The sequence below is a fragment of the Pleurodeles waltl genome, chromosome 11 (genome assembly GCF_031143425.1).
Source record: "Pleurodeles waltl isolate 20211129_DDA chromosome 11, aPleWal1.hap1.20221129, whole genome shotgun sequence".
Classification (NCBI taxonomy): Eukaryota; Metazoa; Chordata; class Amphibia; order Caudata; family Salamandridae; genus Pleurodeles; species Pleurodeles waltl.
In genome coordinates, this window is record NC_090450.1 from 126,700,262 (window position 1) to 126,711,479 (window position 11,218).

General features: G+C 37.6%; 1 protein-coding gene across 6 annotated transcripts in view; it reads left to right on the forward strand.

Moving 5' to 3' along the window:
• Positions 1 to 10,887, forward strand: part of TRIM59 (tripartite motif containing 59) — a 48,697-nt gene extending 37,810 nt beyond the window's left edge. For all 6 annotated transcript variants that reach the window (XM_069213251.1, XM_069213247.1, XM_069213249.1 and 3 more), the window contains one exon: positions 9,179 to 10,887. In XM_069213251.1, the coding sequence (XP_069069352.1) occupies positions 9,182 to 10,417 (1,236 nt within the window). In that variant the 5' untranslated portion in view covers positions 9,179 to 9,181 and the 3' untranslated portion in view covers positions 10,418 to 10,887. The remainder of the gene's footprint in view (positions 1 to 9,178) is intronic.
• Positions 10,888 to 11,218: the final 331 nt, after the last annotated feature.

The window sequence follows — 11,218 nt, forward strand, 5'->3', positions numbered from 1 at the left end:
GTTGCTACATCTGGCCCCTAACCTCTGTGCGAAGTATACTAGGGAGCGGAAGATCAGCAGATAAGGAATGTATTATGGAGAAGATACTAAGTGTATACCACCAGGTGCTCTAGAAAGTAAATCAGAGAAATGAATTCTCTGAAAGTGAAATAAGTTTAGCAATCCTCCATCAGGAAAAAAACCTAAGGCTCCAAGCTTGGCCCGATACCAGCTGATAGATTTAGATAAGACCTCACTGCATGGTTACTTATTGTAACCTCAGCCTACAATGCAATGTTGATTCAGGGGATGGTACTGGCAACATGAAAATCTACCATAATCTCCCCCTCCATAAGAAAGGTTCTCAAGATCATCCTGGTAACTATCAACCAATCTCCCTACTCGATGCAGAAGGCAAAATATACGTGAAGCTCTTGCACACTCTCCTTGATGATTGGATGTGCAACAATATGATTCTCAACACATTTCAGGCAGGTTTTAGGAAAGGCCAAGACTCTTTTAATTTTACCCCCTACTTCTTTCCTTTTATCAATACCCTACCTCTTTTTCATCACCTAAAACCATTACACTTATTGAGAAAAGGACACTCAGTAGGCAGCAAGTTCAGCTTCCACTTTAACCCACAAGAAGGTGGATGTAATAACTGTACACGTTCCGTTCTTTAATATTTTCTGGAAGTCAGAGGCTGTAACAGTATCAAAAGATGCTCACAATGTCCCAGTTAAGCTCAGCCTTGTGCTAATTTATTAGGTATGTGGTTGCCTATCATAGATATTGTTAGACATTGAAGCTAATCTCTCATATAATCACCATGGGTATGATCTGACAATGGAAATACTGACTGCCACCAAAACTGGTGACAGTAGAAGCATTTGCCTAGATATATGAAGGGCTGAGGTTCTGTTATGTCTACGGGCTTGTTTCCTGTCAGATTGTCTTGTGTTTCACTGGTCTGATAATGTTTTGTGTCTGAGTTAATGTGTCTCATATGATTGTACCTGAATAGGTTTTTATGAATGTGTGCTTCAGAAGATTTCAGCAAGGTTTAATACATGGAACGCAGGGTTGTGTGAACTGGGTACTCATTCAGATATATATGAATTCTTAGGGTAGTAATTACCGCCAGATTGTTTGGCATTTGTTGCATGCTGAAGTATGTGAGGGAAAGAGTGGTTATTTGCCTTGCTGAAGGGACAAAACTACAGAGATGAGGATAAGAGTGAAGTAAGGAGAAAGTGGAGTGTCTGAGGTGCAGAGAGGGGTGGAAAGGAAGGTAGATTACACCAGTAAATGAGAGTCCTCAGGGAGAGGAGAGCTGATATTGACGCAAGAGGAGAGGTGGAGTGGTAGTGAAGCGATGGTTGCATGTTGGCTAGTAAAGATAAACAGGTTTTATCGAGATGGAAGCTGTTGTGTGTGCTTATGCTTGGGTGGAATGTTGAGGCAGGTAACATGACTGGGTTCCATTACGTCTAGGACGTAGGGAATCTACTTGTGTCAGTTGAGCCTCGGTGTATTCCTGGACAGACCTGTTCCCCGTACTCTGTTCTTAATAAAGAAGAAATTGACTTACCTTCTGGCTCCAGAGTATCCATTGTGCCGCAGCCACTTCAGAAACTCTCTTTTAATGCCCCTCATGTTCTATTTACATGGTACAACATGGGAATGGGAGTTCTGTTTTAATGCTCCTGATATCCAATTTGTATTGTATAGTGTGACAGTGAAAGCTTGTTTTTATGCCCATAATATTTACTTTATATTGTATTATATTAAATGGAGGTGGGAGCTCTCTCTTCAAGCCCCTAATATTCAGTTTGTATTGTATTTTATTGTAGGGTGGAGATAGGAGCTCTCTTTTAATGACCCTGATGTTCAATTTACTGACTCAGTAGAGGTGACCTTCTTACCAGGTTTTGCTACACTCTCCCTGATTCTTTGTCACTCATTTGTTCCCTGTGCTCAGCAGTAAGGTCTTATGGATGCATCATTTTTTTCTTTGTGGCATTGAAACAAATCACTATTCAAACAAGTATTGGCAAAGGCAGTAGGTTGCATCTTTATAATGTGAATGCCGAGCTGTTGACTTTGCCTGTGTTTGTTAGTTTTTAAAAACACACTGGAGAAAAGCAATCACATGCCTTAAGGTATCTCAAAACGACATTGAATTTAATATTTTCAGTCTTTATAAATGGCATAAGTTATTCTATCAAAATACTCCTCTCGTAGGAACCCCTGAACATAAATTAAAAACAATACGGAAATGTCAGACTTTAAAGGAAACTCTCAACAAGGCCTAATTTATTTTCCACAAGACTCGCATCTGAAACAGATACTCCAGCCATTTGATGCTCTTCAGCATTATGGGGAATAGAATTGCAGCACCATAAATGTTGCCTTTGTATGCTAAGACCTCAGCTTTCATGCAAAATGTGGAAGGCAGGAAATAAATCCAGACCTATAAAATCTGCTGTTTCGACAAACCCCAGCACATTTTGCTTTGTTTTTACAGATGAACTGGGAAGGGATTAACAATGAGAGTGTAGGAATCGGAGTGGGAAGAAGCACATGGGGGACAGAGCAAGAAATCACGTGCTCTGTCAGAGTGGTCAAAGTGGAAAAAGCAAGAATTGGCACAGTCAGTATGTCTGGCATCGGCTGTCAGCCTTTTGGCTATGTCGATGCTTGTTTTGTTTTGTCATGGATTTTGTGACATTTTATTGTGGGGGAGCTGCGGGCCAAAACCAATATGAAAAAGTATTTGTTGTCATTTAAAAGCACACATTCTCATAATTACATTTTGTGCATATATGCTCCTCGCGGTGAAGTTAGCCAATGGATTATGTGAGTTGACCTATTGCTCAATGTTGTTTTCTGTAATTTAGAGGAAGAAAAATATGATTCTGAAGAGGGTGGCCTATAATAAAGTATACTCTGTACATATTTTATTAAAATCAAAATGACTTAACACCAGAACTAAAAAGCAGTTCCCTAATGCGAGCCTTGGGAAGGGGGTGGGAGTTATATAGTTATCCAGTCAAAAGGATGGCAAAGAAGCAGTGCTCAAGAGGAGTGACAAATGCACGAAGAGGACGGAAAGCCACCAAAACAGAAGCAAGCATATGATATACAATGGCTAACCTAGTGCCCACTGTAAGTATTGATATTATGCACAAAAGATTTTCAACAACAGACAACTAAACACAGTCTGTCGGCAAGAACTATATTACTATACCGAGGAATTCATTATATTAAATAGACTAGCGTGTAATTCCAAACTAATGGCAGGAATACTAGTTAATGAGACCCAGAAATACACATCTGCTATTGACTTAATAGCATGTAGCAGTATAAGCACATGATGAACATCAACATAAAAATCACAAACCACGTATTAGAACACAGTTGGCACAGGTATCCCAAAAATGCAATATGCTTAAAGGAGTAGTTTTTAACATACTTTGTGCTGTTTCCTTTGTTTCACAGTTTTTGCATCACTATACAGTTATGCTGATAAATGTATAAATATATATGTTTACTTGTTTTTAACTTGTAGTCGTAAGAAAGCATGAGTTGGTTATGCATAACATGTATGAAATTTGCGAAGTAATACAGCAATAAAACTGTGAATGAATGACCAATGACCAGAAAAAATATTCCACTTTTTTCATAAATTGGGAAAATTAACTGTATGAAAATACAAGTGCATGGTCACCACCGAACTTTATAACGGAGAGTGAGAGTGTTGGCCTGGTAAAGAGAGGGGAAGAGAGGAAAAGGTGACATGAAATTGGGGAGGGAGTTAAAGCTGTCTTTTTAGTTACATGGGTGGATTTTTTATGGGTCTTTATAGCATGTCATTTATGTTGGGGATCATGTATGTCAGAGTATTTAGAGAGATTATGCACTTTCTTTCTTTGCACAAACACTTGCCACGAATGCCGCATTAACATTGGGCATATTGATGTATATCAACGCAGAACTGAGACCTGTGGTGGTAAGAGTGGATGCAACTCGAGACGCAGTGCTTTGAGGAGTTGAGATTGAATTAAGGTGAAGTGTAGAGGTGGTCTGGCAGTATGGAACAGGCAGAGAGAAAAGAGGTTGCAGTAAGATGGGGGTCTGTCACGGCAGGTGAAAAATGGAAGGCAGAAGATGGAGGTAGGTGCGTGTACAGGTGAAGGACAATGCAAAATAGCTGAGTGTATGTGAAGCAGCGCATGCAGTGAGGGGAAGGTGAAGTAATGGGGGCTTTGTATGGCAGTGAAGGGAAAGGAGAAGATAGCTGGAGGATGCTAGATGTGGTGTAGTGGAAAGTAATAGATAGGGGATGGGGTGTTTAGTGCTCTGAGGTCTACACACAATCTGATGTCCCCATTACTCTTTTTGGCCTCTGCAATGGGGACCAACCATTCCATTGCCCCTACCTCTTTATAACACCTGTAGCCTATGACCTTCTAAGTTCAGCACTGACTTGATATTGTATTGCTAAAGGAATTCTCCTTACCCTTGCAGTGACCGGTTTTGCACTATTTTTTTTAACTTCCAATGCTTGTAGTTCTTCAGGGACCCTAAAGACTCAGTAAAAACTTCTGGAAACTTAGAAACAAATTCCCTATCTGACATGTGAATCTCTTGCACCCGAACCTGTGGCTCAGCATTAGGATTGAGCACCACACCTAAAAGTCTTTGGTGCGGCCAGCGTACCAAATTCCTTCCTTTGTTGGATACATAAACCTTGCCTATTACATATCTACCTCCTAACTCCAAACACCCTTCAGAATAGCCTATCATTTTGATAGGCTGCCCTCCATAACCTTGTGGGTTCACATCCATTGGGTGTAATTTGTTTCTTCCCTCAAAACATCATAAAAACTGTTTGGATATGATTGTCAAATGGGAACAGGAGTCAAACCTAACTAACACTTTCACTCTATCTGTCACCACATTTTCACTGGGATGTTCGTCCTTTTCCATTGACTTCTTAATTTGAAACGCAGTTTCTTGTTAAACTTCTTTTGGTGTTTTTCTTTCCCCTACTTCGACAGCACTTGTGAAAATGCCCTTTCTTCCCACAGCGCTCGCAATAAACATTCAGCTCTGGGCGAGAACTCACATTCACTCTGTGACCCCTGTTGCAACACCTAAGACGTTCTCCCATGAACTTCATTTGTCTCTCTTTCTCTTTTTCTTTGAATACTTCCTTCTTTTTTTAACTCACACACCAACTCTTCCACTTTCTCAGACTTTAACACATTTATTTCTTTAATTGAGCTCAATTCTGACACACACTTTAACATATGTTGCACTCTCTTTGCCACTATAATTACTTCCTCTAAGGGTGGCTCATCCTTCATCCACAATTGTTTCCTGCTCTTGTCACTACCACATCTTAGGACAAGCTGATAACAAATTCCTTTTTCTAATGTCGCACCAAATTTACACGTAGCTTCCAGTTTTCTTAGACTTGTTATATACTCTTCACCCGTTTCAACCTTCTCTTGTTCATGTCTCCCAAAGTAATACCTCTCCATTATCGGACTCACCCTGGGAAGATAATTTCTGTCCATTTTTAATAAATCTGTCATAAACTTCTCAGTTCGTCCGCATTCAGGTCTAGTACATTTTCCAAAACCTCTTGTCCCTCACCCCCCCCCCCCCAAACAATGGATACGTAAAGCATGCCTCCTTTCTGCACTTAACGTTGGCCCAGACAATCTCACATAATGGTTAAATATCTTTTTCCATTTACACCAATGTACCCTGGGCTGCTTGAGAAAAATGGGGGTGGCGTTATGTTTTAAATTTCAGTATAACTTTGTTTAAATGTATGCACTTGAGCTAAACTTCAACCTACTGTAACTTTATAATCTCTACCCAAATTACAGTTAAAGTTGCTGTAAACTCAAATGTAAACTTAAGCAATAACAGGCTTAGGTGTGCATGTGACCGAAGTTATAGTATATTTTGGTGAAATTCTTCTCATTCTGATAAATTCCCCCATGGGTATGCTCCTCATCAGAGATTTAGGGTGGAAACTGTGTCCATGTAACACACTATTACAAGCTGTTTCTTTCACTTTATGTGAAACAAGTACTTCATCGATTAACTTCTTAGATATTACCATCTATATTGAGAACAATAAAATAGAAACAATGGTATATCGGAAAGAAACGGCTTGTAATAGTGTGTTACATGGACACAGTTCCACCCTAAATCTCTGATGAGGAGCATACCCGTGGGGGAATTTATCAGAATGAGAAGAATTTGCTCTAATGATAAGGAGTTATCCATAAAATGTTTAGAAACTTATGAAAGATGTAGAAATCGAGGCTATAATGAAAATATGTTAAAGAAAAATATGACTTTGATCAAATCAAAAAAAGATAAAATTTTATTTAAGAAAAGAGAATCAGATTTGAATGAACCAGTCAGAATGATCATGAGGTATACGAAAGAAAGTGGATGTATAAGGAACATAATTGAGAAACATTGGAAAATAATTGAGAAGGATTTGGATTTGGGACCCTTGGTAGGTTCCAAACCTCAGTTCTCATATAGAAAAGCACCTAGTATTAGAGACTTGGTTGTAAAAAGTCATTTCACTCTAAGCAAAGATTCTAATTGGTTGGAGGAGGAACAAAAGGGTTTTTCTAAGTGTAACAGTTGTAAAGCGTGCAAAATAGGTAAGTCTGTGAAGAATGTATTATTTGCAAATGGGCAGGTGATGAAAATTAAACATAGAATCACTTGCAATACCAAATTTGTAATTTATATCATTGAATGCCGTTGTGGTCTTAAATACATTGGTAGTACCATTTGCATGCTAAAGAAAATAATATTAGAAAATATTAGAGCAATAACCCACAAAGATATTACATATGCAACAGCAAAACATATGCAGACACATATATCGAGTGATTGGAGAAGTTTAAGATATTATGTAATAAATCATATCCCAGACCAGGAAAGAGGAGGCAAGCGAATTAAAAAGTTGCGGCAGCTAGAGTCTAGATACATAATTCAAATGCGAACAAGGGCCCCTCATGGAATGAATTATGATGAGGAGCTTTATGTACATTTATGAAATGTATCAATAAAATTTTGAAATATTGGAACTTTGATGGATTGGTTATTTGGGAGATATACGTGGATATATTATACACTGCCAAAATAGGGTAAAGCATGCAATACATTTAATTTTATTGGACTAAGGGTCATATGTTAATGTCTCTCAGGCAATGATCAATGAGTATTGATAATGAGTTATTTTTGAAGCTCTAAATCTGTTATAAAATCTATCATAGTATACTATGAAGAACCATTTGTTTGTTGATATTGGTGTGATACAAGAATTTTTCTTTATTTAATTAAATTATATTTGATAGAAATATTATGTATAAAAATATATATAGTATATAGTTTTTGTTGATATAATCATATAGGTGAATGTAGATTGGGATGCTATAGCACTTTCTTCTTCTCTTTTTTGTGTGTATAGAACTACCAGCCCCAGCATGCACCACTTTGGTAGTAGTGTGATTAGCTATAAATAGGATGTAAATGGAATCATGAATTTTGAACTAGACAAAGACCGCGTTGGTCAAAACGCGTTGTTCGTTCTTTCTTTCACAGCCAATAAACTATTGAATCACTATCCTTGGTGGAGTGCTCAACCGAACGTCGCTTTATTTATGAATTGAGGGTTCGGCTTGCCCTCGGATTGAGCACCGGTTCTTGGAGCGCGGTGCCATTAATTGAGCCGCTTTGTTTGTATATATATATATATATATATATATATATATATATATATATTTTTCACCTACATTGAAAATATTCTTTTCAATGTACTTGTTTTTTTGGATTGTACAATGGGCACAATACTTGTGTGAACCATGGGTGTGTGTGTGTGTACAAGCTATCCTATCTTGGTACTGTATATTTTATCCTTGAGTAAATACAGTTTTACATACACAGTGCAGAAATCACATGAATCGTAGAATGTTTTATTTGTTTGGTGCTATTTCATGGTTCACTAAAAAGTTACACTTCAAAGTATTTAAATGACTATACTTATTTACATACATTTCCACTATTTCTGTGAGTCTGTTATTAATTTTAAGACATCGGATAATATTTATGTGTTTCAAAGATCATTGTAATACCTAGAACAGTATCCTTATATTAGAATTTCTTTGTTTTGGCCACTTGTGGGATCTGTCTGGTGTCATTTTTGGGGAAGTAGCCCTGCCACGTCAAAACTTGAAGCAGTGGTCTAGGGAAGCTGCCGGTAGTGGACTGAGTAAAGGAGTTGATTGGGTAAGAGAGTCAGACACACTTTGGGTGAATTAGAAAATGAGGAAAGGGGTTGAGTTGGTAAATAGTAATGAGGAGAAGTGGATAACAGAGTCAGTGACAACCGTAGCAGAGCGTGGTAGATTTTTCTCACTTGAGTGGCAGGATTGAGGAATGGGATACAGTGACAGCCACGGGGAGCGAGAACAGATCAAGTACAAAACAAATAATAAATACTGAGAACAAATTGAGGTAGGCAGGTACACACTTTTCCCTAATGCTTTCTTACCTTGCAGCAGTTTTCAGTGCTGAGTATTTGTTGGTTCTGTTTTGGGAACAGGATGGCCATTTTCACAGGTTACTTAATTGCGTACGTTAACAGCAGGAAAGTGGTTTAGGCCAATACAAATTCCTTCCTCCTTATAGCACCTTTTTGTTTGTCTTAATGTTGTTGTCCTAGATCGAACTCAGTTCGCTAAACGTTGAATCAGAGTCAGCTGTTGAAACCCCTGTGTGAGAAAATTGTGAGAATGGCTATTTAAGAGTCTGAAATTAAGCAAAATAGGGATATGTAAAAGTTGCTACATTTCTATGAGAATGGATGGCATATATACAGGTAATTCCAATATTTCCTGCATATGTGTAATATAATATGTTTTGGGTTTACAAACGAGACATTTTACCATCCACATCTAACTTTTTATAATTTATCTTAACTTGAAGAACTTTAGTTTGAAAGTATTGTGTTGTATAGCTACTTATGGTGCACTTTACATGCCTAACAAATCCTAAATTGCAAGGTAGTACTATTACCCACACAATAATTTATCTCTAAATGCTAGTTAATACCCAAATATATTTAACATCCCTTCTTTTGTTCCAACAGCAAATGAATAACCTGGAAGAAGAATTGACATGCTGTATTTGTTATAATTTATATGAAGACCCTCGTGTACTACCGTGCTCTCACACGTTTTGTAGAAGTTGTCTAGAAAGTGTGGTTCAGTCATCAAGTAACTATTCTATTTGGAGACCAATACGATTACCTCTAAAATGTCCAACCTGCAGAAGTATTGCAGAACTACCTCCCACAGGTATTGGAGCTCTGCCAGCCAACTTTGCTTTGCGGGCCATCATTGAAAAATACAGTAAGGAAAACAACCAAGATATTTTGACTTGCCCAGACCACAGCCGACAACCATTAAATGTGTATTGTCTCTTGGACCGAAAGTTAGTTTGTGGGCACTGTCTTACAGTAGGACAGCATCAGGGTCACCCCATTGATGACATCCAGAGTGCATATATTAAAGAAAAGGATACACCGCGTAAGCTTATGGAATTGTTAAGTGACAAACAGTGGACCAAAATATGCGACTTGATTGATAGTCTGGAAGAACGAAAATCTGAAAGCATGAACATGGTACAAGAACAAAAGAAAGAAGCTCTACAGTATTTTAAAAAGATAAATGAAGCGATTGAGACCAAAAAGTACGGTTTGCTAGGTACGCTAAATGACATTAATACAAGAATGGTTGTAAAATATGACACTCAAATTGAGAAGATGAAGGAAATCCAAGAAGAACAGCTTGAGCTGGTGTCCCTTTGTAGCTCTGTTCAAGAAGAGGATTCACCACTTATTTTTCTAGAGAGGATTAATGATATTCGTATACGAGTAAAAAGTTTGAGAAAACAAAAACTTCTTTCAGTAAATCATGTCGAACTCTATCCTCGTGTAGAACATGTCTTGAAGAATCAGTGGTCCAAAACTGAAATTGGGGAAATTGACAAACTTACTATTCCAAAAATTGAAATTTGTTCAAAAGAGGAGGCAGAAAAGAAAAGTAATGTTAAGAAAAAAAGTGTTGCTTTACTCACGGTGACTTTTCTCCTAAGGACAATTTTCCTTTCCATGTTGTTGATATTGATGATGATTCTGCTTGACACAACTGTTATCTTTCCAGTTTTAAACGAAACCAGTTTAATGTATATCACAGAAATTATGCAAACAATATCTAACTATGCTTTTTCAAAGGTGCAGGCTGCAAGATCTACATTTGACTGCATTTCTGATGTGTTGTTGGAATTTATACGGAAACTGATTTCCTATTTTTATGGGAGTGTTTGAAAACATGTTAATAACTACTTCTTTAGAAGCAAGAATGTACTAGACCATTAAATGTTTATTGTACCTTCAATCAATTATGATTAATAACTGAAAATTAACTTGACTCTGTATTTATTGCCTATGAACTTTATAGCAACAGATTTTCGCATTTTTGTTTTCTTCGAACAATATGTACACCATAACATTTTAATAGGGACATGCCCTTTGTAGTATACATTACGTCTGCTTTGGAAATATGTGTATGTAACGTTTTTAACACCCATACGGTTGTAAAACGATTTATATATGTAGACCTATTTGTGAATTACTCTGGTAAATTATTGCTTTCACTGTTTTACGTTCATTTTACCTAAACTGGTTTTTAAACTAAAACTTGCAATGGTCCCAGAAGCCACTAACAATGATTTCAAGATGCCTCTAACATGTTATGTTGCCTTGATTCACTGTAAATATACTCCCAAATACCTATATATGAAGAATGGTGTTGTTTGTACGCTTATAGTAAGTAGAATAAGTAAGCTTTATTCTGTTGCTGGAGAATTCCTGTAAAGAGGGAGTAAGTAATTCACAATTGCTACTGCCCGTCAGTAGTGGCATAAGATTATTAGCTCCTTTCTGCATCCCATCTAACGTGAGCATACTTTCCAAGCCTGTTGATTTGGGTGGTAGGCTATTGCTATTTCAGCAGTTCCACTGCCTACTGTTTTGAGCTCACATCCTACAGCTTTTCAAGAGGCAGGGGAGGAGTTTTAGAATGAAATCTCACTCTGCTCCTTAGGTGTGTTTTAAACCCCATTGGAT